At 54.7% G+C, this 24,976-nt stretch overlaps 9 protein-coding genes across 9 annotated transcripts; 7 read left to right on the top strand and 2 right to left on the bottom strand.

The window, feature by feature from the left end:
• Window positions 1-154: 154 nt before the first annotated feature.
• On the top strand, window positions 155-4,503 carry CDEST_00938 (Putative siRNA-mediated silencing protein NRDE-2). The gene is made up of 3 exons (XM_062917097.1): window positions 155-3,068; window positions 3,133-3,575; window positions 3,623-4,503. Exons 1-3 carry the CDS (start codon window positions 798-800, stop codon window positions 4,203-4,205), a joined length of 3,297 nt encoding a protein of 1,098 aa, XP_062773148.1. The 5' UTR covers window positions 155-797; the 3' UTR covers window positions 4,206-4,503.
• Window positions 4,504-4,785: 282 nt separating this feature from the next.
• Window positions 4,786-6,607, top strand: CDEST_00937 (Putative translation initiation factor IF6). The gene is made up of 3 exons (XM_062917096.1): window positions 4,786-5,011; window positions 5,129-5,287; window positions 5,351-6,607. Exons 1-3 carry the CDS (start codon window positions 4,977-4,979, stop codon window positions 5,895-5,897), a joined length of 741 nt encoding a protein of 246 aa, XP_062773147.1. The 5' UTR covers window positions 4,786-4,976; the 3' UTR covers window positions 5,898-6,607.
• A 982-nt stretch (window positions 6,608-7,589) lies between these two features.
• CDEST_00936 (uncharacterized protein) lies at window positions 7,590-10,458 on the top strand. The gene has a single exon (XM_062917095.1). It carries the CDS (start codon window positions 8,674-8,676, stop codon window positions 10,237-10,239), a length of 1,566 nt encoding a protein of 521 aa, XP_062773146.1. The 5' UTR covers window positions 7,590-8,673; the 3' UTR covers window positions 10,240-10,458.
• A 429-nt stretch (window positions 10,459-10,887) lies between these two features.
• On the bottom strand, window positions 10,888-12,043 carry CDEST_00935 (Putative NADH dehydrogenase [ubiquinone] 1 beta subcomplex subunit 3). The gene is made up of 3 exons (XM_062917094.1): window positions 11,932-12,043; window positions 11,750-11,857; window positions 10,888-11,684 (listed from the first exon to the last, which is right to left on the bottom strand). Exons 1-3 carry the CDS (start codon window positions 11,943-11,945, stop codon window positions 11,516-11,518), a joined length of 291 nt encoding a protein of 96 aa, XP_062773145.1. The 5' UTR covers window positions 11,946-12,043; the 3' UTR covers window positions 10,888-11,515.
• Window positions 11,980-14,876, top strand: CDEST_00934 (Putative ribonuclease CAF1, ribonuclease H-like superfamily; the record flags this gene model as incomplete). Its single annotated transcript, XM_062917093.1, has 3 exons — window positions 11,980-11,997; window positions 12,115-12,948; window positions 13,032-14,876. 3 exons carry the CDS (start codon window positions 11,980-11,982, stop codon window positions 14,082-14,084), a joined length of 1,905 nt encoding a protein of 634 aa, XP_062773144.1. The 3' UTR covers window positions 14,085-14,876.
• Window positions 14,877-15,826: 950 nt separating this feature from the next.
• Window positions 15,827-19,596, top strand: CDEST_00933 (Putative LMBR1-like membrane protein). Its single transcript, XM_062917092.1, has 2 exons — window positions 15,827-17,452; window positions 17,508-19,596. The coding sequence occupies exons 1-2, from the start codon at window positions 17,142-17,144 to the stop codon at window positions 19,300-19,302; spliced, it is 2,106 nt and encodes a 701-aa protein (XP_062773143.1). The 5' UTR covers window positions 15,827-17,141; the 3' UTR covers window positions 19,303-19,596.
• A 202-nt stretch (window positions 19,597-19,798) lies between these two features.
• CDEST_00932 (Putative nuclear speckle splicing regulatory protein) lies at window positions 19,799-21,113 on the top strand. The gene has a single exon (XM_062917091.1). The coding sequence runs from the start codon at window positions 19,838-19,840 to the stop codon at window positions 21,047-21,049; it is 1,212 nt and encodes a 403-aa protein (XP_062773142.1). The 5' UTR covers window positions 19,799-19,837; the 3' UTR covers window positions 21,050-21,113.
• Window positions 21,114-21,173: 60 nt separating this feature from the next.
• Window positions 21,174-21,906, bottom strand: CDEST_00931 (Putative Tim10-like domain superfamily protein). Its single transcript, XM_062917090.1, has 2 exons — window positions 21,640-21,906; window positions 21,174-21,567 (listed from the first exon to the last, which is right to left on the bottom strand). The coding sequence occupies exons 1-2, from the start codon at window positions 21,721-21,723 to the stop codon at window positions 21,388-21,390; spliced, it is 264 nt and encodes an 87-aa protein (XP_062773141.1). The 5' UTR covers window positions 21,724-21,906; the 3' UTR covers window positions 21,174-21,387.
• A 262-nt stretch (window positions 21,907-22,168) lies between these two features.
• Window positions 22,169-24,004, top strand: CDEST_00930 (Putative legume-like lectin, concanavalin A-like lectin/glucanase domain superfamily). The gene is made up of 4 exons (XM_062917089.1): window positions 22,169-22,505; window positions 22,579-22,602; window positions 22,671-22,741; window positions 22,827-24,004. Exons 1-4 carry the CDS (start codon window positions 22,413-22,415, stop codon window positions 23,602-23,604), a joined length of 966 nt encoding a protein of 321 aa, XP_062773140.1. The 5' UTR covers window positions 22,169-22,412; the 3' UTR covers window positions 23,605-24,004.
• Window positions 24,005-24,976: the final 972 nt, after the last annotated feature.

The raw sequence follows: 24,976 nt of genomic DNA, 5'->3' as shown, positions 1-24,976 counted from the left end.
CAAGGTTCCATCCCTTGTTCTGATCTCTAAATCCTGATTCTTCAGTTGACAGCCACAGGGCTCCCATCTTGGAATGCCCCCGATTCTGCTCGTTCCTCCTGAAGATTCTCTGGAGCTCGATAGCGTTGATCTCCCATCAACTAACACGACGCTAGGCCGGTCAGCCAGCCAGCCAGTTCGTGACAGTGCGATTCGGTACGCGAGAGACATCGCACCCTCAGCATCAATACCAAAGACTCAGCTATTGCAGGTCTGACACACATATACACACACACACACTCTCTCTCTCTCTCTCTCTCTCTGCCCTGTCTCAGACGAACCGAAAAATTAGTTTCGGGCTCGTTTCTGAATAATTGGGTTCAAGACAACCCAGGATTCTGGGCCCGGTCGGGTTTCCCAGGGCCAGCGGCAGCCATACCGCGAACCCCAGATGCAGCTATGGTGCCTAGGCCCCCAGTTGCAGTTGGAGCCGCGACCTGCGCTCCTCCGCACACACGTGCTCCAACTTCTTTGAACGGCACAACGGTGGCGCCGTACCGTTAGAGTCTGACTACCGAACCACCTGCATTCTTAACCCGTCACAGGCCTGTGGCTTTCCTATTTTCGCCACCGTCGACACGCGCCACAACCACGGCCACGGTACCTATTCAACGACGCACCTCAATCACAGCGACAAGTTATAATCCCTGGGCGGCAACCGGAGCTCCCACAACCCCAAGTGGTAGCCCGAAGTCGCCGCGTTGAATTTCACTGGGGTGTGATTATGATTCGGTGAGCTGCAGGCTGGAGTCGTCAACATGTCGGACACTGGAGGGAAAAGGTTGACGGTGCCCAAGTTCTCGTCCTTCAAGCCCAAAGCTTCGACTTCTACACCTTTAGACACCAAAACTTCCCACGACCGCAAGGACGAGAAGGACGACAAGTTCAAGGAGAGGCGATCTCGCCATGAGCCTCGGCATCATGAAGACCGCAAAGAGCATCGCTCTGAGCATCGCCAACATCGTCGCAAAAGGAGTCGCAGCCGAAGTCGGGACCGGGCAGTTGTTAAAAGGCCAGATTTGTCAAATGTCTTGAGCGTCGCCGAAGGTATCTTCTTCTTCGACAAAAAGGGCGACCCCCTGATTAGGAGATACGGTGGCAACGATCGCTCTCGCGTGCCCATGTACCGTCGTGGGTACCGGGGACGAGTCCTCGGCTCTGATGGCTATCTATTCATCCACAGAGATGGTTCATATGAGCAGTTCAGCATTCGAATGCCTGGAGAAGGCAGCTTGTCCTCCAGAGACAGAGCCCTGTTCCAACCCAAGGTTCATCGAGCCAAGCCAAAGCGCATACGATTGCGAAACGAGCCTAGTGGAAACCTCTCACATGGCGTTGAAGAAGACTTTGTTCCGCTGAGCACTTTGAGGCGACGGCACATTGAAGAGTCACAGTCTTCCGGCGACGAGAGGCCCTCGTACCGATCTATCGAGGGCAAGGCCAAGGCTCACGAGTTTTCTGACAGCGATATCGACCTTGACTCTGATGCTCAAGAGGATACTGGCCTCGATATGGATGACCCTTTGAAACAGCGCTCCATTCAGCTATCCAGAAAAGTCAAGGAGCATCCTGAGAACATTGAGGCTTGGCTTGAACTCATCGGGCATCAAAACGTCCTCTTGAACGCCGGGCAGAGCTTGGACCGTGAAGTTACAAAAGCTGAAGTTCACAGCTTCGCCGAGATAAAAATATCAATGTTTGAGTCTGCATTGGCCCAAGCAAAGAAGCCTGAGGATGAGGAGCGCTTGCTGCTCGGTTTGATGCTTGAAGGCTCCAAAGTTTGGTCAACCTCCAAACTTGACAATCGTTGGGAGGATGTGGCGAAGAAGCACGACTCGAGTTTCTGTTTGTGGAAAGCCAGAGTCGATAACAAACTCACCAGCCTATCGACGTTTCAGTACACTGATATCAAGGCCATGCATATCAACCGACTACAGGCCATTCTCAAGCAGGACAAGGTCTCAGTTTCGCCATTTCCAGGCCACGCGACGAACGATTCGGAGGTCTCACGCTACGAGCAAATGATCTTTGTCTTCCTCAGAGCCACGAGATTCGCCTACGATGCCGGGTTCCGCGAAATGGCTGTTGCGGCATGGCAGGCACTCCTTGATCTCAACCTCCAGCGGCCGTCAAATTGCGATGACGTGGCAGAGTTACAGGTACTCGATTCTTTCAGAGACTTCTGGGAAGATGAGGCGCCAAGGATAGGGGAGAAAGGCGCTTCTGGCTGGAGGCACTATGTCCAGGTAAACGGCACCGTCGACCTACCAGAATCACAAAAAGACGACGGTGCGATTCAAGGGTCTCGGGACGTGTACAGATCGTGGGGCGCAACGGAACGCCTCCGAGCAACCAACGCAAGGAGCCCAGCACGAGCCACGGATGATGTCCTCGAAGACGATCCCTATCGTGTCGTCATGTTCTCTGACATTGAGGAATTCCTGTTCGTTATACCTTCGAGTGCCGTTCCTACCGTCTGGAAACAACTCGTTGACGCGTTCCTACTCTTTTGCTGTCTGCCCCCGGCATTCCGAGCGAGTGCCTGGACCGAAGCAGCGGAGAATGACACGTTAATCACAGGCAGCAGGAGCTTGTTTGAGAACGATGTACTCCAGAAGCCGAATGAACCCGATGTCATGGACGAATCTAAAAAGACACCGACATTCAAACAAGACGGATCTTGCCTCGTAGCGTCACCCGATTTACTCTTTGCTGGCCCTGACTGGTTCTCGCTTTTCTCCGGTTGGACTAGTACATCGAAAGTTTTGGATGGGCCAGTGAATCTAACCTTGGTGACAAATGCGGTACGGCTGCTCGTGAGCTCAAAGGAATTCGGAGAGCTTGCTGAATACTCGCTTTCTATTGAAGCGATCAATGAACCTCATAGCATCAAAAAACGTGCCAAAGCCTTGATCAAACAAGACCCGGCCAATCTGAAGTTGTACAACGCCTACGCCTTGGCTGAGTTCGTCTATGGAAAGGTAGAGGTTGGCTTTCAAGTAGTTGCGTCGGCTACCGGCTTGGTCTCTGTGAGTATCGGTCTCTTTCTCTTCTCTGTCGTTGGCACGAATGCTAACGGTGCTGCTATTACAGACTCCCAACAACAGTGAGGGGAGGATCCTATGGAAAACATGGGCCTGGATGGAACTCCATGCCGGGAACAACGCACAAGCTATTGTCCGACTGTGTGCCTCAACGGATGGGTCCTATGTGAATGCCCCTGAGGCAGTGACCGGGGCTCCCTCACAGCTTCTCAAGGCACAGCAATCACTTTCAGCAAGCGTGGAACACGAAACCTCTGCTGGGCAGCTAGATGATGCTATCACCACCGCCGAATGTCTAGCACTCCTAGAATACCTCACAGCACAGGAAGGATCCGAACCAACATCCGAAGCCCAAGGAAGCATCTCATCAGCCATGGAGAGAATCTGGACCATGTCTTCAGAGCTATGTGCTAGGGGCCAGTCCAAGTCACCAACTCACGAGAAGCTTCTGCAAGCTGGCGCAAGGCTTCTTTACTATCACGCCAGTCGAGGGTGGGTGCTTTAACCTCTCCTGATTCCAAAGCTAACTACCCCAACAGGCCATTTCGACGTGCGTATCTTCGAGATCAGCTCAGTCAATTCATTGAGTTGTTCCCGCGAAACACAATCTTCCTGAGCCTATTTTCCTGGGCATCGACCACATTTGGCATTGATGACCCGGTTCGTGACATCCTTCGCAAGGTTGCTCTCACGAACGAAAACGACTGCATCAGCAATCGCATCTTCGCGATCCGCTATGAGCTACAGAGAGGAAACGTGCATTCTACACAAGCGGCCTTTGAGAAGGCACTCGACAGCCCTGCATGCAGATCCAATCCAGGTCTCTGGCGATGCTACATCAGGTTCGGTTACGCCAGGAAGCAGTTCAGGAATAAGGCCAAGGACGTCTTCCTCCGAGGTCTGCGGCATTGCCCTTGGTCCAAGGAACTGGCCCTCGAGGCATACACGACTCTCATCAATGTCATGGACGAGTTTGAACTCAAATCTATTTTCGACGCGATGTTGTCCAAGGGGTTGCGGATACACGTTGACATGGACGATTTTATTGCCAACCACGAGAAGGCGAGAGCAGACCTATCTGAGGCTTCTCGGACGAAGCGTAACAGGACGGGGGGGGGATAGCCTAGTCGCCAATGTAACAACGAACTCCAGCCATGATGACGGGGTCTGATGAGGTGATTCAGGGCGGTGAACCATCATGAACATGAACCAGTGGTGAGATGCCACTGCAGGCTCCTGGCGTCAAACATGACTGCATCCAAATCTTCTGCATAGGGACTAGCTTGGCTGTGGGACGAGTGGTTAGGATTGAGAGTAATGTGAGGAGTCAGAGTGGCAATGCACGCAGCAGAAGAAGATATCCTAAGAAGGCAAAGCAGGTTTGGAATGTTAGGTTAGTAATAGAGACCCAGCGAAACACATATTAGGACGGCTTAGATGCAGAGTGACTCATCAGCCATACAGCGCCCATTGACTCTTCCCCCCGGTGCTCGAGGGCCTTGAGGCGAATCAGGGTCCACACAGGCTCACTCGGTGTGCCCCGCCCCGCACCAAGCCAGGCCAAACAATCTGCCAGCAGCGCCTTGGAGGCAAAGGTGGGTGCAGGTGGGTGGTGAAGGATTGGAAGCGCGCGGGCAGCTCTGTTGCCCCACCTTTGGCCTCTGTCGATTGTCGCTTTTTATTAATTGCGACTTCCGCCGTTGCAAAAATTCCATCACCAACAACACCCTGACGGCACGACCCTTGACGACGACAATTTTTCCTACGCCTACGCAGGAACACCCACTGAAAGACTATCCCTTACGACTATTGCTGTCGTATACCTCGATACTCCCCCCGTCCAAAACAACCATTCAGGTGGTCAATACCGAGTATCCCGGAACAAACACAATCATGGCGGTGCGCGCGCAATTCGAGAATTCCAACGAGTGAGAAAAGCCCCGCCGGAACGACCCCGCCATCGTGCGGCGTATTCTTTCGCCCGCACCGCGATGCTACCTGTGCCGGACCAGATTTGCTGACGCGTTGGTGTGCCCCTTCTTTAGGATTGGTTGCTTCGCAACTCTCACCAACTCGTATGCTCTCGTCGCCCCCGGCGCCAGCGAGAACTTTTACAGCGTGTTCGAGGCCGAGTTGCAAGGCGTGATCCCCATTTGCCGGGCCAGCATTGCCGGCGTCCGCATCATTGGTCGGTTAACGGCTGGGTAAGCAATGAGCACCGTGACCTGGCGCTTCCGAGCATCCGTCGCTGACTTTGGAGGCTCTAGTAACCGCAAGGGTCTTTTGGTCCCCAACACCACGTCAGATCAGGAGCTCCAACACCTCCGCAACTCCCTGCCAGACGAAGTTCGTATCCAGAGAATAGAAGAGCGCCTGTCGGCCCTCGGCAACGTCATCGTATGCAACGACCACATCGCTCTCATCCACCCGGACCTGGAGCGCGAGACGGAGGAGATTATCGCCGACGTGCTCGGCGTCGAGGTGTTCAGGCAGACCATCGCCGACAACGTGCTCGTCGGCTCGTACATGTCGCTCACGAACCAGGGCGGTCTCGTGCACCCCAAGACGTCGATACAGGACCAGGATGAGCTCTCGAGCTTGTTGCAGGTGCCCCTGGTAGCCGGCAGTGTCAACCGCGGCAGCAACGTCGTCGGCTCCGGCATGGTCGTCAACGACTGGATGGCCGTTACCGGCCTCGACACGACGGCGACAGAGCTCAGCGTGATTGAGAGCGTCTTCAGACTGGGCGAGGGCCTGGGCCCGGACAATGTCAACACCAAGCTCAAGGACACCATGGTCGAGTCTTTCTACTAGAGAAAGGCGATTTGTTGTCATTGTGGAGGAGGTTTTGGTAGAGACTGCCGGAGTATTGCTGGGTCGGGTTTTTCGTTGGTTTGGGATACCATTAATGGGCTGAGCACGGTTTGGTAGGCTCATCCCACGAGCCAGGTTTAGGGTTCAGTACATCGTGGGCGTATATCATTACGGCCGGCATGAATAAAAGTCCTACGGGCACTTGGCACCCACTTCGTCGTGTCAGCAGATCGTTGACTGTGGCTCAATTTAAGGTACTTGCATGCCGAGAACGGACAGCGAAATTAATCCATTTGGCGGGTGTTAATCTGATAATCTCAGTCACTCCTCGACAACACTAACGCTGTCTCCCACATCTGAGGTCGTCACTAACGACAACGGCCCAGTGGAAACGTGTGCAGTTTCTGAACAACAAACCTTGAACTTTAGGTGAGAGGAGCAGGTCTCATCGCCTATCACTACTACTGCCACCAAATCGAGACAGACGTGGACGGTAGGGGTGGGGACACCGACACGTTCTAGTCGCCGGTTGAGAACATGTGCTATTTCGGGCGACCAAGGCGGCCGTCCAGCCACACAGTGGCATGAGACGTGGATTTTTAGCGGAGGTTTTGTGTTTTTTCCCCTTGGCTGGCCGGCCGTGCAATGGAGATGTTCTCTTTGCATGGGCAAGGCAAGGGCTTTCCATGCAACAAGGGAGCAAGTGCACCACGTTTTTGCTTCGTTTGATACACCAGTCCAACGCCGTCTCGTCGGACTATGAGCGAGGGCGGCGGAGGCGTTGTGCATGGAATGAAGCCCGCATGTCTGAGCGTGGCGATAGGAAGAGCACACAGAGGACAACAACAGTCAGTCGATCTGCTTTGAGGTACGGACAGCTCGGAATGTAGTTCAGTGCCTAGCGCGACTCGATGACAACAGCGAAGGGGAGAGGGATACATGCGTGTCTGTTCAACTCGTCCGACTCTGGCAAAGCGCCGTGTAAGGGACGAATGACTAGCAACGGCGGCCTCCAAAGACGTCGATCTTCTGGTCCTTAGGCAAGAGTCGGGTTTGGCGGCGTTGAACCGATCATGTTGCTAGTCTGTGTGTCGCTGAAGAGTACTAATAGTGCTACGAAGAGTCGCGGCGCGGCGTTGGTAACTTTTTGTCTCTCGAGTTTCGGATAACATGCACAGAATTAGAAGCAAAAAGCCACAGGTTGCACAGACTTCAAGCAAGACAAGAAGTTGGGATGGATGGACTGTATGCAGTGCGACTTCCAGGGTCCAGAAAAGGGCCCTGCACACGGACTACAGGAGACGGCGGGGGTTTGCTCTGTACTGAGGTGTTGACGAACCAGCCATCCCAAGACCAGTGCACTCACTGGACAAAACAAACAACAACAAACACTTGTGAAGATGCAACTTGTGAAGAGCTTCCCGCAGCAGACGGCATACGCAGTTGAGTGACGACGAACTCGAGTGGGCACGGCATACGATGCGTGGACTGAACTCAGTGGCTGTTCGCCACCCCCACAGCACCGAACCCAGGGCGGGGTACAAGCTGACGCCAGGCAGACGGGCAGGGTAGTCCACTGAACTGGCAGCGCATGATGGGTCCAGCAGACAGACGGAGATGCCCAACCACCGCCAATTAATCACCGTTGTTGACGTCGCCTGCGTTGTTCGGGTTTGTTTTGGTTTATCAGGGTCTTCCCAGTGTCTCGTCGCCGTTGATTTCGAGGAACCAAGGTTTCTTTCTTCTTTGGCCGGTTCTCTGCGTCATTATTTACCACAACCACGTTCACGTCCGCTTTCTGCAGCTATCCGGCCTCGTGGGAGCCAGACACGCATATCTTTACATCTTGCTAGGGACTCCCCCGTTTCTTGACCTCTGCATCTGCACTATTTGTACCCGACTACATACATCTACATGAAGCACCGCGAATCTTAGACGCAGGCTTCTCTGTCAGTTGGGTTCACTACTATCCGTACCGACCTAACCCGCTCCCTGACTCGGCCCGCTCACCCCTCGCGTTTTGGCCAAACATCAACATCGAACCACACCCCCGGGCCTGTTCTTATCACCACCACTCTACCTACCTAAGCCCAACTCGTTGCATAAGGTGGCTCACAACTTTTTGTGTGGCTCTCTCGAATCGTCCACCAAGCCTTGGATCGAGATAGCATCCCGTGGCTCTCAGCCACAAGCGTAGTTCCTGTGCTCGCCTGCGACTCTGGCAGCTTCGACGGCTTCTACCATCCCGCGCCGCCGACGCCCAATAAGCCAACGCTCTCGTCACTTTGTCCTCGATCGGCGGCTGCTTGCGCACTCGAGCGCTCTGCAAAGGGTGTCCCCTTCGCCGGCTTCGTCCACGGGCCAGTGCAGCTCGACGAGGTTCATTCGACTTGTGCTCTCCGCCGCCTTGCAACTTGTCCAAGGCCGTCCACCGCGGCGCTCGTTAATCTTCGCTTGCAGGGGGTCCCGGGCTCTGCTCTCGCCCGAAGTCTGTCCCCTTTGTTCAGCTCGAACCACACTCACCCCCCCTACCGAGCCGAGCACCAAACGACATTCCCACCCAAGTTCCAACGCTCTCCTCTCGGAAGGTCTTCGTTTCCTCCGGGCTGGTCCTAGTTCGACAAGGGACGATCCCCCGTTGTTTGTGGTTCGAGCCGATCCAGTTAGCCAACATTCCTGGCTGCCCGCTACCAACCAACCCGCGAACCCTGGCCGTCCTGCTAGGAAGACAAGAGAGAGAGATATTGGACTGATCCACACGAAACATTAACCCATCATGCTAAGCCGTCACGCCGCCGCCGCCGCCGCCTCCACACCCGACTCCCAAATGTCTGTCCCACGCCCAGCTACGCATCACTATTCTGGAATGGGCGGGACTCAAACACTACCGTACCGTGCACATGGTCCTTCGAGCAGTGGTCCAGAAGACGAACCCTCCTCCCCGATCGCTACCCCCGGTGCTACCATAGACACCAAGCCGCCTGTCCTTCCAGAGCCGTGTCGCGTTAGCTCGCCTGGTCCCGATCGAAGCTTTCCCCGGCTACGATCAGGTCACCATCAAAGACAGCAATCCGTCCCAAACTTCCCATCCTCCTCATACGGCACCTACTCCATCCCCCAGGTCACCGTATCGCCGTCCATTGAGAGAGGGAGCGGCCGTCCCCTATCGGTCACCATGCCACTCACCGGAGATAATAGGAGCGGTGGAAGATCATCAGATGCCGGACGAGGCGGTATTTTGAGCGGCTGGTTGGGTTCTGGGTCTTCCAATACGGCGGAAGACAACAGCTCAAAGACTCGAGTAGCCAGGATAAACGAAAACACACCAGAGGGGGCGCCTACGAACAAATTACGCAGGAGGCAGACAGGCTCTACCGAGACGACACCAAAAGTCACGTCGCCAAGCACATCACGATTTGCCTTCTTCAGCTCGCCTTTCTCCAAGAACACACCAACCCAAGTCGATCCCAAGCAGGACGAAGAGCTACTATCACTCAACGTCCAAGACGCTCTGTTCCCTCCGTCATCTCCAACCCATCGAGATGCCTTCTCGCCCGCCGCGTTCAAGAACCTTGAAGTAACCGCCGTTGGCCTGTTGACGAAATTCCAAAGCGCCTATCAAAGACAGAACGCCGCCCTTCGGGAGTTACGCATCGAAAAAGACGCCCAGAACGACGAGCACGACGAGGCGGATACACGGATTCAGCATCTCAAAGTCCAGCTGGAAAACATGGCCTCCAAGGTCGCTGAGCAGGAGCAGTCGATGCAGCAGCTCATGGCGGAGCTGAAAGCCGAGAAGAAGGCAAGACACGAAGAGCGAATGATGCGCGAACGGGACCGTCCCATCTCCGAAGGGTCCTCAATATCGGAGGATCTCGGCGTCGACGATGACCAGGCCAGGCGGAAGTGGAGGAAGAGCGCGGGTTTCGACACGGACGAGGAGAGCGTCGAGGATGTGAGTGTCTTCTCGCGATCGCGGAGCCCCACCACCGCCGCCCCTAGCGTATTCGAGGGAAGCATCGCGGAGATGTCACCGGCGCCGCAACCGCACAAGGCCAACACACTTGGACCGCCAAGGGCGACGCGGTCATCCATTCAAAAGACCACGCCGCAGCAGACGAGCGTCTTCCAAAAGCTCATGCGAGGGGTTACCGGCGACGCTGCGAAGGAGGAAGATGGCTCTTCGTCATGTGCGAATTGTTGTGGACGAGACGAGCGAGCGGCATGGGATACCGTCAGTCTGCTGAGGGACGAGAACCGTGGTTTGAAGCATCGCGTGGCGGAACTGGAGACGTGCGTGGACAGTGCATTGGATGCGGTCAACGGCATCAGGCTCGATTGATCGGATTGCTTCTGGAATGCAAAAATCGAAAAATGGATGCTGAATATCTGCGACATGACGGCGTTTTTCGGTTTGGATTTCGGAGTTGTTTGGGATCAAGGTTCCCCTGGGATAATTAACGGACAACGCGATACCAATGAGCTGGCATTGTTGACGTTTGGTGATGTACGACATATACCTCCTCACACGAGTCGATAACTAGAGAATGAACAATGTGTCAAGCAGTTGCGATGGACCCGATCTGATTTTGTGTGCCATTCGTTTAATAGGTAAAATAAGTAGTGTTGTGCGCTAGTGGTGGCATCAGCACGTAGACTCGCATGCGTTCCGTAGTCAAGTCGTCAAGGCCGAAGGGTAAGTAAGTTGTGTCGACACTGGGTAGTGTTAGCAACGGAATACAAGCGTTTGAGCCTGTGGCTGGGAGAAGTTTGGACATTGTGAAGGGGAACGGTGAGGTTCATAGAGTGATGGGTTGAATTGAAACGGTGGGTGTATGTGTCTTGACTGTGCCTGGGAGGATGATACGCTTGCTTCTTTAATGGCGCAGAGGCAGGGACAGGAGGAACATCAGGAGAGAGGGACAAAAAAGACGATGAGATGCGTTTGTACGCTATCCGGATTGCTGCAGGGCCAGATTGAGAGCATAGGTGCGTTTGTTCAGTAGAGGGCAATCCCGTATCTTTCTTTCAGAGTATCTGATGCGGTGTAGTGCCCGACCCTCTCTTGTATATGGGAGGTATGCCTGAAGGGGGAGGGGGGGTCACTATTGTTAGTCGGCCCGAGTTCCGAGGCCCAAACGACGATGTCTCCTATTCTTCGCAAGTTGTTCTTTGGTCGCTCGGGCCCAAGCTTGCAGCTGTGTTGGTGATGCCGGCTTTGCATTGTTGAGCGCCTCGAGTATAGTGTCTGGAACCAAGAGCATAGAGAGCTTTTAATCTCCTCACAGCAGCTAGCATAGCCTAGTGTTCCACTAATCCGCCGCCGAAGCAAAGGAAATCTACCGGTTTTCTTGCCTTCGCATGGCTGATATGGCTCTTGGAGCAGAGAAGACGAGTCTCCCGCAACTTCCAACAACCACAACTCACCCTCAAACATCGTCGAAACCGTATAGCTCTCTAGCACTTCACATAGCTGCATTGCATCTTGGTCGCGGGAATACAATTTCGTCCTTGTCTAGACCCATCCAGCGAGCCGATCTGCCGGCTCGAGAGGTAAATGTACATCGGAGCAGCCCCTTCTCCCACTTCGCCTTTCCTTCCTCTCGGTCCGCAGCCCTCTAGTGGTGGTCCTTGCCGTGGCTGTCGCCGTGGTGGTGGTCGTCGGTCAGGAAGAAGTACTCGAACGCGCAATAGCCGGCAAAGGCAACGGTCGCGATCCCGAGACCGGGGAAAGATCCCTTGAAACGGTTGAACCTCGTGAAGGGGCCCTTGTATCTCCATGCCTCTCTGTGATTCTCAATCGTCAGCGGCTGTCACGGCGTCGCCAGAAGGGAACCTCGGGTTATACTGACGCCCTCTCCCAAGGGTCGTATCTGGGCTGGCCGGCGGCCTCCTTGAAGGCTCTCATATCGAAGCCGGTAACATTGGGCTTCTGTCCGCGGACGGACGCCATCGCTAACCTAACGTCGAAGGAGTGTCAGCCGTCAAAGTCTCGTTCCTCCAACACCAATTGATCTCCTGAGAGTGCAACTACCTCGTTGGCTGCATGATTGCTGTGTTGATGTCGTCTTGTCGTACAACAATGGGCACTTCAGTGGTGGTCAGTCGAGTTGGGAGGAAGCTGATTGGAGATCTTTGAGATGTTGTCGTCGGCAAGTACCGTGGTACGTACCTGTCCGGCTCGGGCCCCGCACAGACCACCCCTGGTTGTCCACAGTCGGCCGACCAGAATCAAGGCTTCAGGCCTCATTCACACATTCTGTCCCAATTCGCGACATCCAGACGTTCTTGCCAGCTTTTTCGCTTCGCACGGCCCCGGACGACGAGCGATATCAATCGACGCGAATTCTTCAACACTCTGACAGAAATTTGGACGCACCCCCTCAAGGCGACTCAAACCCCGACGACCGGCGGCGAAGAACAAAGGAGCTCTTTCGCTGCCAGCCCCCGTCCATTACTCGCAACTCTAGACGCAAATGCAGGGCCGTGGATCGTCCACAACCCCTCAACACCCGACACGCCCTCGCTCGACGACGCGGTAAATCTCGACCTTTTCGAACGAACCACCCGAGAGGCAGAATCTGTTATGCCGCCACAGCTGACTAGGTTCCCTGGCGGGCCCAACACCATATCACCCTACCACCAGCAGTTCCCTTCCCACGCCCAAGGCCACGGTCCTAGCCATGGGCCACCCTTAGGTGCCAACCCTTCCTACCTCAACGCGAACGCCGCCCAACTCAGTCCCTTCTCAACAAATGGAAACGTCCTCGGCGGCACCCCCGGTCTGAACGGCGGCTTCCCCATCAGCGCCGACACCGGGCTGGGGAGCCATGCCGCGCGGATGGGTTTTGCACACGCGGCGAGCCTGCAGCAGCAACAACAACAGCAGCAGCACGGCCAGCCGCAACACAGCTTTGCGCTCGATCACGGCGCCGCGCCGCCACGGACGACGCAGAACAAGGGGAGGATAAGGGAAGTGTGGAAGCACAACCTCCACGAGGAAATGGCAGTGCTGAGGGAGCTCGTCGACAAGTATCCCTATATCGCCATGGTTAGCAGCCCTGCAAACTCAAAAGAGAAGAAAAGAAAACGCACATGGGCCGCTGAACCGAAGCTGACGAGCCAAAACTATAGGATACGGAATTCCCAGGCGTGGTATCACGGCCAATGGGCTCCTTTAGAGGAAAGAGCGATTACCACTACCAATGCCTGCGAACCAATGTCGACATGCTCAAGGTCATCCAGATCGGGCTGACGCTTTTCAACGAAGACGGCGAGACCCCACCCGCGCGACCGAACTCTCAGCAGGACATCGAACTGAGCGCGGCTCAGCGAAGAGCAGCGTCACAAGGCCCGTTTCCCTACGCGTGGCAGTTCAACTTTAAGTTCTCCGTCAAGGATGACATGTACAACGAGAAGTCGATCGAGTCATTATCCAGCGCCGGAATCGATTTTGCCTCCCTCGAGAGAGATGGCATCGACCCCCACGAATTCGCCTCCCTCCTTATCCCATCCGGCCTCGTGTGCTTCGACAACGTGAAATGGATCTCTTTCCACGGAGGCTACGACTTCGGCTACCTCACCAAATTACTCACCTGCAACGACCTCCCCAACGATGAAGCGGATTTCGACCAAGTCATGAAGTTGTACTTCCCGTCAGCTTATGATGTTAAGCACCTCATGAAGCATGCCATACGACTTCACAACTCGGGGCTCCTGACCCCTAGCGATCCCAGTAGCGCCGATATTCTCCAGAAATTCGAACACAAGTCTGGTCTCGAGAACATCGCCGATTCCCTAAAGATTAAGCGTGTAGGGAATGCGCACCAGGCCGGCTCCGACTCCCTTCTCACGGGCAAGGTCTTCTTCCAGATGCGAGACAAGATCTTTAACGGAGAAATCCCCGAAGAACATGTTGGCAAGGTCTGGGGCCTGGGCATTCCTGAGCTTCTGGTACTGGAGAGACTGCCGTTCGGCAATAATGGCGGCAACCAGGACTCGGCGCAAGGCCAGGGCCCCAACGGCCAGCACAACGGAGCACCCAGCACGCCCAACACCGCTAGCGTCGGCCTCGTGAGCACACCGGCCGCGCAGTCGCATAATACCAACGGCATCTCCATGGGACCAATGACGCCAGGCGGGGGCGGCGGAGTGTTCGGCAACTTTGCCTTTGGAGGCACTAGATAAGCTCTGACGTGCACATCTTCCCGCCAACCAGGTTTTGCGCAGGGGAGGTCCCAAAGAAGTTGTCGGCGTGCATTGGACTTGCCTTTTGGGGGCTGGCCATGGTGACTGGTTCTCAAGCGGGGTCCAACGGCGCTGGCCTTCGGTTTTGCATACTTCGTCTATACATTCCGTGGGGGGACCTATTCCCTCCTTTGTTACCTTGTCGGAAGGAGGAAGCTCGACCTGGCTGGGGGTACACCAGGTTCAATTTTTCTTCACGAAAGAAAAAAAGAAACCTAAATGGCAATTTGTTTCTCTGTCTGATTTTTTTCTGCGCGGTGACGTATGGAGTTGGGATTCGGGAAGGTCCTTGGTTCCAGCATCACGTTGGGCGCAAAAATCTGCGGCGGTGATTATGGCGGTCGGGTGTTTTCTCACTTCCAAAACGGAAAAAAAAAACATCTGGATGATGGTTGGGTTTCTATTCTGGAGGGTTTAGGGGTCGGGGGTCATGGGTACTCCGGTTTAAAGGCGACGTTCTTATATGCATGCTACCTTGGGACACCTCGTGCGGGCAGACAAGTTTGAGGGAGGGTAAAGGGTCGCGGAAGAAGAGAAAACACAGAGACATGTGGAGGGTCGGGGAGTGAAGCGCAAGGTGAGAAGAGGACGAGCGTATGAAGACTTTTTCCCCCGTCTTTTTGCTTTCTCTATTTTACTCGTGTACTGTATTGTGAATACCTGGATCAGGAAGGTGGACGGTTGAGGGAGGGAACGACTGAAATTCAAACGAGACTTTAGTTGTTTTATTCTTCTCTTCTTGGAGTATGCCGGGCGTAACGGGCTTGCAGATGGGCGTGATGTTCCTCGCGCCCGTGTTGGGCGTAGCGTGCTGGTAACGCCTGAACTGGGGGGGTTCGATAAGACGATCGACAACTACAGACCGCAAGTGCCCTGCCCTGCAGAGCCAGCAACCATTTTCATTCAGCTAGTGTTCTAGCCCGTCCCCTATCTAAGTATGGGGTGACGAACCAAGAGGTGCCGTGACAGGTTGTTGCATCGGTCAGGCACTCTCGCTTAGTTGAGTAGGTACTCCAGAAAGAAGGAACCAAGCCGGCGGCGGAACCGGTTCCGAGACTGGAGACGCGTCCCGGAAATCGCCCTATCGTTGAAAGGAGTCTCAGCAGACTTTTGCAGGTTTTTGTTTCTTCGGCTCGATATCGTGTGGAGGTGAGAGGCTCGCCCGACAAGATGGCATGCTCTATGAAGTCCTTCGGGGTCCAGGGTGCTCGATCAACTCGTAGACCGACCGACAGCTTGCTGGACAAAAGCCACTCGATGACCAGCTCGTCAACAATCAGCACGAGCTAGCTACATTGCTGCCGTCGACTACTACTCGCCTCTGTGCCTCTAGCTATTTGTCAGTCAGGTTCGATGTCCAGCTTGCCGGCCACGGCGGGAGGAGGGGGCTGTTGTCTCTTCTCGGCATATGATGGTCTTGTGGATAAGGCAATCCATAGGGGGATTTCAATGTCAAAGGGATCGAAGAAGCTATTGCTCTTGTATAATACCAGGTAATTAACCCGCCTCGGCGTATCTAGGGCGGAGAGACCTCACAAATTTGGGGGTTTCCAGCTCTGTTAGGGGTTGTTATGGGAGTTCATTGGATCAGAAACCTGTCGTCACATCTTTTAGTTCGATCTTAGCCGGCCGATGTCGTGATGTTCCTTGGTGCAGCCGTCGTCTGGGAAGGTTTCTCTGACGGCTTATAAGTGCAGTTTGTTGCGCCTGTAACACATTCCTAACTTGATTGTTTCTATTGAAAATTTTGATTCTACCTGGATCGCGGCTTTTTGTGGAGGATCATCGTACTAGTCACGAAACCTTCGCCCTGTCTCACGGTAAGATACCTCTTCGTCAAAGCTTCATGCTCTTGGAGGCTGGACTCCTTGTGCAAAAGCTGATGACGTTCTTATGAGCATACACCACCGCCATGCATGACAACTTCTCAGCCGAATGCCAGGTTCTGAAACGGTAGAGTTGGTGTCAATATAGAGAGGAAAACAAGCATGCAATCACTTCAAAGGCCAATTCTTCGGATATAGCCAAGTTACTGCACATTCTTTCTGGTGAATTCACTGTTTTCTCCCACTCTAAGAAGATAGAAGATGTGACGAAGAACAAGATACTGCAAATTTGATAGGTTGCGGGTGACTCATTATTCTACTCGTTCTCGTAATCTCCAGTGTCTCCCCTGTCTTCCGATAAACTCCTGCAGTATTGTAGTTAATTGGGCCTCGGACCGTCACAACTAATGGAGCGTAAGACATTGTTTTGTTCTGCAACGAAAACAAACCATCATAACCAGCATTTTGTTAAGTTCTTGAGTTAAAAAAGGACTGGGGAAGACCGGCTCTCTTCGTGCAATGGCTTCAATATCTTACACGTGGCTCACATCAAGTACGGTGGCTATGTCCTGTAGTCCACAGGCGTTGACGGGTTCCTGCAGACTGTGGCCAGACCGAGATACAGGGCGTGTAAGTCAGGTAAACATGCAGAACTTTGTGGAACTATCCATCCAAGACGAACCAACCTCTGGGACAAGGTGGGGGGGCTATTTCGACTCCAGTCCCGACTCCTACGCCTAGAACGGCCGCCTCAGGGGCAAAAAGCGGATCTGCCGGGAACCAAGATTGGGGTCTGGAAAGTCTTCATCAAATAAACCGGAGTGAACGATGTAGGGTGGGCCTCTCAGAGTGCCGTGCAGGTGACGTAAACAGCTTGTTTGCGGACCTTCCAGACACTCCGGGTCCGTGCACATGACCTTGTCTGAGGCTGGTCCATCACTATCCGATCCCCAGGGCCAAAACATTGCATTCCCAAGGGTGCTTCTTTGGGAGGGTTTCCGGAAGCCTAAACATTAAATCCCCCATCTCCCGGGCGCGCCACGAAATCCATTAAACCTCCAGCCCACCACAGGCCGGCCACCCTCACGCGTACACATTCCATCGACAACAGCATCGAGTTCACAACAGTCGCAGCACAGCACCTCATGGACGCTGCTCCGACTACGACACAATGTTCCACATCGTGAGCGCCTCGTCGCCAGTGCCCTCGGAAATCTTTGCGCTCCTTGCGCTGCTCGTCATATCTGTCATCGTCCTCCTCATCCTGCGCCACTACCTACCCCTGCGAACAACACCGGCCTTCTACCTGGTGCCCATTTTCTTCGCATTATGGCTTCCTGCGTGTATGGTGCTGCTTGTGCCCATCGACTTGGCGTCGAGTGCTAGGACCGACGACGAGGCCACGCGTGGAGTCTGGCTCCCACAGCGGCTGCTGTTGGTATCGTGGAGAATAACGTACTGGCTGACATTTGCCTTAACATGGTATGTACCTCTCAGGCTTGTATAGGTCTGACTGTGCTGACGGCGGTTATCACAGGTTCATCCTTCCTATTCTTGGTGAATACTCCGACTCGGGCTATCGCGAACCAAACGACAGTCTGATGTACTCGCTCCGTCAGAATGCCCAGTACCATGCGATCGTACTGGGAACCGCTGGCGTTGGGCTTGCGTACCTCTCCATCAGATACAACCCAGGCTTCACGACGCTCAAGACATCGTTCATGGCACTCGCATATTTCTATGGCTTGGTTTTCGCCATTTACCTCATGGGACACGGCTTGGTTGCGGTTCCTCGTCGACTATTCCGGTATTCGTCCATCAGCGGGAGGCTACGCAGACTGCAGGTTCGTGCGCCAAAACTGTACGAAAAAATGGAGGACTCCCTACTGGACCTGGAGGATGTTGAATTGCTGGTATCCGAGCTGGGCCGCCGCAAGACTGGCAGCGCCGTCAAGTTCAGCGAGTGGATCGATGAGTTGGTTGAAACAGCCAATCTGCCCGAGTCGCAGCCCCGAACGGCTGTCGGATCTGCCGACAGCCGCGCACTGCCGACGGTTATCACAAAGAAGTTCATGGCGGACTTGTCGAGGAGACTGATGCGCGCCCGTCATGCCAGGTCTCGTTATGTGAACGACTGGAATGATTTGTTGAAGGAGGCGTCGGACACTCAGGCCATCCTGGACTCAGCCGCCTCGAAGAAGCTCGAGTTTGGCGCGCCTTCTCCCCACGCCGCATTCTGGGATCGGTTCACCATCCACACACCTTACACACGATATGTGTACTACTATCACTTTGAGCCCTATGCATGCATTGCTCTCGGGGCCTTCCTCGCAGTGGCGTCAGCTCTCATCACCTGGTCGGAGCTGATCAAGGCAGCCTTCCCCCAACTGTCTGTTATCCGCCTGACAGTCGTTCACCACTGGGTGGGTGACAAGGGACAGGTTGGATTTGCCGGGCAGCTTATCTCGGTTCTTTGGCTTCTGTATATGTGTGCTGCAACCTTCATTACCATGACGGAAGTCAAGACGTGGCGGGGACGTGCGCTTGTTAGACGCAACACGGCTTACGAATCGGCATTCTGGTACTCCGGCCAAGTCGCCAAGCTGAGCGTCCCTCTGTCCTACAACTTCATGACTTTCTTATCCAGGGACATCTACGTGAAGACGCGGTTCTATGCCTTCCTCGGACAACTCATCGACTTTACCGCACTCGGCCGTGGGGCAGACTATATCTTCCCCATCTGTGTACTACTTCCTGTCGCAGCCACTCTATTTGGCCTGTACGGGAAGATCAAGCGTATGTTCGGCTTTGGCGGCGAATTTATCGACGACGACGAGAATGGCGACGGAAGGGTCTTTGGATCAGGCTCCTGGCGCGAGGGCCGAGATCTCATCGAGCGTGAGCTTGGGGGAAATTCTGCCTTGAGACGCCGCGAAGAGGCCTTTGCTAGGCTCGAAGCAGCCGGAAGGTCTGCTCCCGTTCTGACCGTTCCTGGCGGACGCACCGGTGCCGCGTCATCCCCGGCACGCTCCCCTGTTCGTGCCACGCACAACCGTCATACGGGACAGGCATCGCGCACCAGGCCGTATCGCGACGAGGAACCTGAAGAGGACCAGAACTTTTTTGAATCGCTGGGTCATCGCATGAAGAACACGATGGATACGTTTGAGCCCCCGCAATGGTTCCAAGACATTAAGAAGCCCAAGTGGCTCGGCGGCGATGACGACGAGCCAGGCAGTAGCAGTGGTGGTGCTGCTGCTGCCACCGGTGGAGGTGGCGTCGAATCCGACATTCGACGCTGGTTTGGCGGCGAGGGCCGCGTTCGGTTGTGAATTCAGCCATGCGGTAGCTGAGACCGTATTCTCTTTTGTCGTTTTGAATACCACCACTTCCACGAAACCGGGGTCTCTACCAAGAGCTGGGGAGAACGCATTGCTAGGAGTTTCGGCTTGAGTTCCCGCGCCAGAACACCGAGACAGAAGTTTGATCAGTCTCGCGCGAATTGCTTATATAGATGTGGTTTAATGGCCGATGCGGGATGCCGCGTATGCATGAGACAGATACCTTTCATAGACTTCTCGACATTAATATCAGAGTAGTAGTAATCGATAGATTGAATTATTGAAGCATGCAATCTACGTGTTGACGAAAAACTCGGCGAACGATCGCTTTTCGACTGTCTGTGGCATCTGACCGAACGGACCGACCGGGGCCCGCTCCGGCTACAGGTCGGCGCTGGGATGCAGGAGCGGGGGGGTACTAGTGGGGCTTGGAAATGAACCGTGCACGACTCGGGATCATTATGCAAAGGCATAGTTGAGGATCCGGTTCAAGCTTCCATCCTACATCTTCAACTCAAGGCACAAAATGAGCAAATCAGGATTATCGTTCGGGATAAACCTGGGTAAAAAGCCCGGCGCATCCAAGCCCGCCCCGGCGAAACGGAAGGCATTCGGAGGCGACGACTCAGACGACGATGCGCCAAAATCGGGAACCAAGATCGAGACACTGGACGAGCTTGGCGGCTTCGACCTCGCTTCCTCTTCCACCAGACAAGAGAGTGGCGGCAAGAAATCGAAGAGCAAGACCACATTGCCAACACACCCACCCACGAGTAAGACCAAAAAGCAGGCAAACGCCATGTTTGGCGACCTGTCAAGCTCACTCGCATCAAAGAAACACGCCGAGGCAGCGGAGGAGCTTGACCCGAGCGTTTACGACTATGACGGCGTGTATGAGTCTTTCAAGCCCCAGAAGAAGTCAACAAAGGAGGACGTCGAGCGCAAGCCCAAGTACATGAGAAGCCTACTCGAGGCGGCTTCTGTGCGGAAACGAGATGCGCTGATTGCCGAGGAGAAGAAGATTGCGAGGGAGCGAGAGGCCGAGGGCGAGGAGTACGCGGACAAGGAGAAGTTCGTCACAGAGGCATACAAAAAACAACAGGAGGAAAACCGGCGGATCGAGGAAGAAGAGAAGAGGAGGGAGGAGGAGGAAGCGAAGAAGAACAAGGCGGGCGGTATGAGCGCTTTCTACAAGAACCTTCTGAACAAGGGTGAGGAGAGGCATGCTGAGGTTCTAAAGGCGGCCGAGGGCAAGAGCAAGGCTGGCCTAACACCTGCGCCGGAAGACGACGACGACGTGGGCAAGGAAAAGTCCGAGGCCGACATTGCCAAAGAGATCAACGAAAAGGGCGGTTCTGTCGCCGTCAACGAAGAAGGCCAGGTCGTGGACAAGAGACAACTCCTCAAAGGCGGTCTCAACGTCGGAGCCAAGAAGGAGGCCGAGGTCAGGCAGGAGGCCGCGCGGCCGAGGGAGAGCAGGCCTGAGCGCGCTTCCGGCACAGGGTTCGTCGGCTCCGGCGGCAAGGGCGCGATGCGGGAGCGGCAAACGCGGATGCTCGAGGCGCAACTGGAGGCGGCGCTCAAGCGGTCGCGCGAGGAAGAGGAGGCGGAACGCGAGAAGGTGGAACGGGTTACGAAGACCAGGAAGACGGAAGGGGAGATATCGAGCGCGAAGGAACGGTACCTCGCTCGAAAGCGCGAGCAGGAGGAGGCCAAGAGGAAGGGGTTGGCGGAGTAGAAGATTTTACAAGATACCCCGAGAACCAAAGATGCGTCTCTTTCTCTAATGCCTTTTGTTCTGGCCGGACAGCTTCATGACAAGGCCTATGCCTTTCCGTTCCCAATGCTTTTGGTGGTTTCTTGTGTACGGGCTCTTGATGCCAAACTTTTGATGCAGAGATTCGGCCTAGAAGTCTTTCCTTCCTTTATGTATACCTTCCTCCAATCGATGCTTCCAATGGGCTTCATATAGCCCCCTTGGTCTTGTTTTGGTGTACAGTAGTAGTAGTAGTAGTACATGATGAACAGCCGCCCCCTGTATCCCTCTATCTTAATTCCTCCATTCGTGTAGATGGATTACGCGAAGTTACTGGGGTTGCTAGACTCCTGCTTTATCCGGTTGATGTATGCGGTGTTGACCTGGTTCCATGCCGACATATACTTCTCCATGCAAGAGGTCATGCAGGTCGTCTCGCCACTGGAAAGAGAGCTGCCGGGCTTGGGCACGCACCTCTCGAAGCAGTTCTCCTGAAGTTTCTATTTACCATTGACCACGTTAGTCCCTGATTCTCAATGCGCCTTGGCTTTATGGGGGGGCTGTCGGTGTACCTCGATGAGAACACGAGCGTTGGCCAAGTTTGCCTCCTGGAGGACCTGCTTCATGACAGACTGTTTGACAGATTCGGAGTCCATGGCTGCTGATTTTCGTGTGTATGAGGGAACTGGTGGGGGATTGCTAGGGTCTCGAGATGCTGTATCGAGTTCGCAAAATAAGTGACGTTTTTGACCTGCGATTGATGCACCGAAATTCGGAAAGCCGGCTAGCTTCGCATTACTCGATAATGAAAAGCTGGAGTGGCTAGTGCTGCAAGGCTGCTGTGGCTTAAGGCCGTTCTTGTTAATGGCCTTAACCCTGAGGCGACTGTGGCTTCTTCCAGATCGAGTGACGCAGGGGAAGAAAGACCTGACCCTCGAATTGTTCGTACAGTGAGAAGACCCGCCTCTTAGCAGTATGAACAGCGCTGTGTTGGCGAGCAACTAGTAGGCAAGGTACCTGGCTGAACATTTCTTAGCGCAGAACAGGGGTGGTAGCTCCAAAACGTGCTAACCCCAGGAATCAGGATCCATCGACCAAAAAAAGAGGACAGCTAACGGCTGGAAGGAGACACACGAGCAAAACCCACCACCACCTTGGACTCCCGCCAAACGACGTCTTTCCGTCGCTGGACCTTGCGGCTCTACGGATACAACATTTTTCAACAGGCGGCTCTTTTTTTCCCGGCTCGTCGCTCTCCTCCCCTCCCTTCCCTCCTCCTTGCGAAGAGCGATCTCTCTTCAAGTTTCCTCATTTTCTCTTTCATTTCGAGCTAACAGCAACAGCCATGTGGTTCAGGCAGTCACTGTCGGCCCTGTGGCTGGCCGCAATGGCCATGGGCACCGCGAAGGCGGATGATGGAGAAGTCAAGAGCATTGCAGTTCGTCTACCTTTACCAAATACGGATTGCGCAATTGATACGCAACATGAAGCTGACTCTACTGTGTCTTTAGCTTCGAACACACTCCCTGAACCAGGTTCGCGACACCCGCTTGCATATGTTACGCCCTTTTGAATGTGCTTTGCTGAGATTTTTCAACGATAGCCCTACCTCGATTCCGACATGGCAAGTCGGTGGTACGACTTTGGCGGAGACACCATCGTTCGAACGGACTCGTACGTCGCGATCACCTCTTGCAACGGTTTAAAAATATAGGCCAGGAGAGGAAAAGAGAAGCTAAAACAAAGGCAAACAATACAGGTACATCCGGTTGACCTCGGACCGCCCGTCGCAAACTGGATGGCTCTTCTCGAGAGTGCCCCTGACAGCAACCAACTGGGAGATCGAGGTCGAGTTCAAGATCCACGGCAAGAACCAGCTCTACGGCGACGGCTTCGCCATGTGGGTGACCAAAAGCCGCGCCCAGGCCGGCCCCGTCTTCGGCAGCCCGGACAACTTTGAGGGCCTCGGCATCTTCTTCGACACGTACAAGAACAACCGCCCTGGTACTGTCTTCCCCTACGTCATGGCCATGTACGGCGACGGCAAGACCCCTTACGACAAGGACAACGACGGCAAGAACACGGAGCTAGCTGGCTGCTCCGCCCGCGGCATCCGCCACGCCAGCGTGCCCACAAAGGCCAAGGTCACGTACTTCCAGGACAAGCTCCTCAAGCTGGAGCTGCAGTACAAGAGCGAGGGCGAGTGGACCTTGTGTTTCGAGACCAGCGAGCCCCCCGCCATCCCCCAGATCGCTTACCTAGGCTTCAGCGCTGAGACGGGCGAGCTGAGCGATAACCACGACATCATCTCCGTGCAGGCGAAGAACCTCTACACCACGCAGGCCGGCAAGAGCAGCAGCAAGACGACCCCCGGTAGCGGCAAGGGCAAGAAGGGATCCTCGATTACGAAGGAAAGCGGCGGCGGCAGCTGGACATGGACCTTTTTCAAGATCTTCCTCTTCTTTGGCGTCCTCGGTGGCGGTTACGTCGGCTACACGGCCTGGAGGGCGAAGAGTGATAAGAGACATCGTTTCTAAGTTTCGCATGTGGAAAACGACTGGCGATGTGGGTTCTATTTTAAGAGGAGAATGCAAAGAAGGGGGACCCAGCAGTTGGTTGAATCGAGAGGATGATTGACGTAGTACATACCAACACAGGCAACACCAACTCACATCTTTGACATGGGTGCAGGTCGAAGGGTCGGAAACCGAGTTTCTATGGTTGGCGCCCCTCTTTTTCGCCCATGTCTCCTACCTTTTCTCTATTTGACGAATAACTCAGTCTGAGAGATGAATTCAATTGTATTTTACGACGGTTGGCCAGCGAATGGATGATGCCTGTGGAATGCGCCATATCCAGGTTGCTTGCCAACGAGAGTCGGGGTTAGGCAGGGACGTCGGTCGAGGAGGAATTCTAAGCGGCATTTCTACTTGAAATGGGGTTGAGACTCCTAGACAAATGACACAGCGTTGTCTGAGAGGACCCCTCTGGCGAAGCTGCCAAAAAGGCCAATAAAGGAACGAGTCCGGACGGCCCTCGGCGAGATGACCGACCTTGTCGTCCAGATAGAGCGCGTGGGGGTTAGTTGGAGGTGCGGACATGCGGGCGGCACCGAGAGTAAGGGAATGTGGTGGTTTTCAGTTTCTTTGATGATGGGATTATCAGGCTAGCTGCTCAAGGTGCCAGTCGCAAGACAACATGACAGCCAGGTACGGTGAGGTTCAGCACGATTTCGGACCACCGATGGAAGCTGGATGAGGCGAGCCCGACACCAAGGTTACCGCCGGTTGCATCGATCATTGAGCGAAGTCCCATGGACGGCGAGGGGTTGGAGAGCTGGAGAGAGAGCTGCCGCCGGGAGCGATTCGGCCGTTCCCGGCGCGTCTGGTATCGGGAAGCGTGTACAGGCCGGCAGCTGACACGCACACAAACATACGAGCTCCTCATTGGACAGGGCTGGAATGCAGGTTGACCCGAGATCCGGGACGAGTGTGGCAAGGCGAGGAGGGGTGACCGTCCCACAGACGCTCGGATGGGAATCTGGCTTTGCATGCAGATTCCCGTCGATGGATTGAGTATACAGCATCTCCTCCTACCTCTTTGCCAGGGAAGGGAACGCGAGCGTTTTGTTTTCCTCCCTATTTTGGTTTGTTCTCTGTTTCATTTACCATCCGGGGGCTGGCCGGGGAGACGAGACACATAGCGGGGGTGCCGTCGACGCCGGGCCTGAGCGAGCACTCGGCGAGGTTCTGCGAGGACCGCGGAGGCCCATTGAAGCTGGTTTGGGGACAGAGGGGAAAGGAGGGTTTAAGCTGGTTAAGGTTTGGGTAAGGAAGATGACGGTAGCAGGCGTGTGCCGGATGGCGTGACCCGCAGAGATGGTTTGTTTGTAGTGCATGTTGTAACTTG

Source organism: Colletotrichum destructivum, chromosome 1, assembly GCF_034447905.1.
Source record: "Colletotrichum destructivum chromosome 1, complete sequence".
Taxonomy (NCBI): domain Eukaryota; kingdom Fungi; phylum Ascomycota; class Sordariomycetes; order Glomerellales; family Glomerellaceae; genus Colletotrichum; species Colletotrichum destructivum.
The sequence above is the reverse complement of the archived record's forward strand: the minus strand, read 5'-3'. Positions and strand labels throughout refer to the sequence as shown.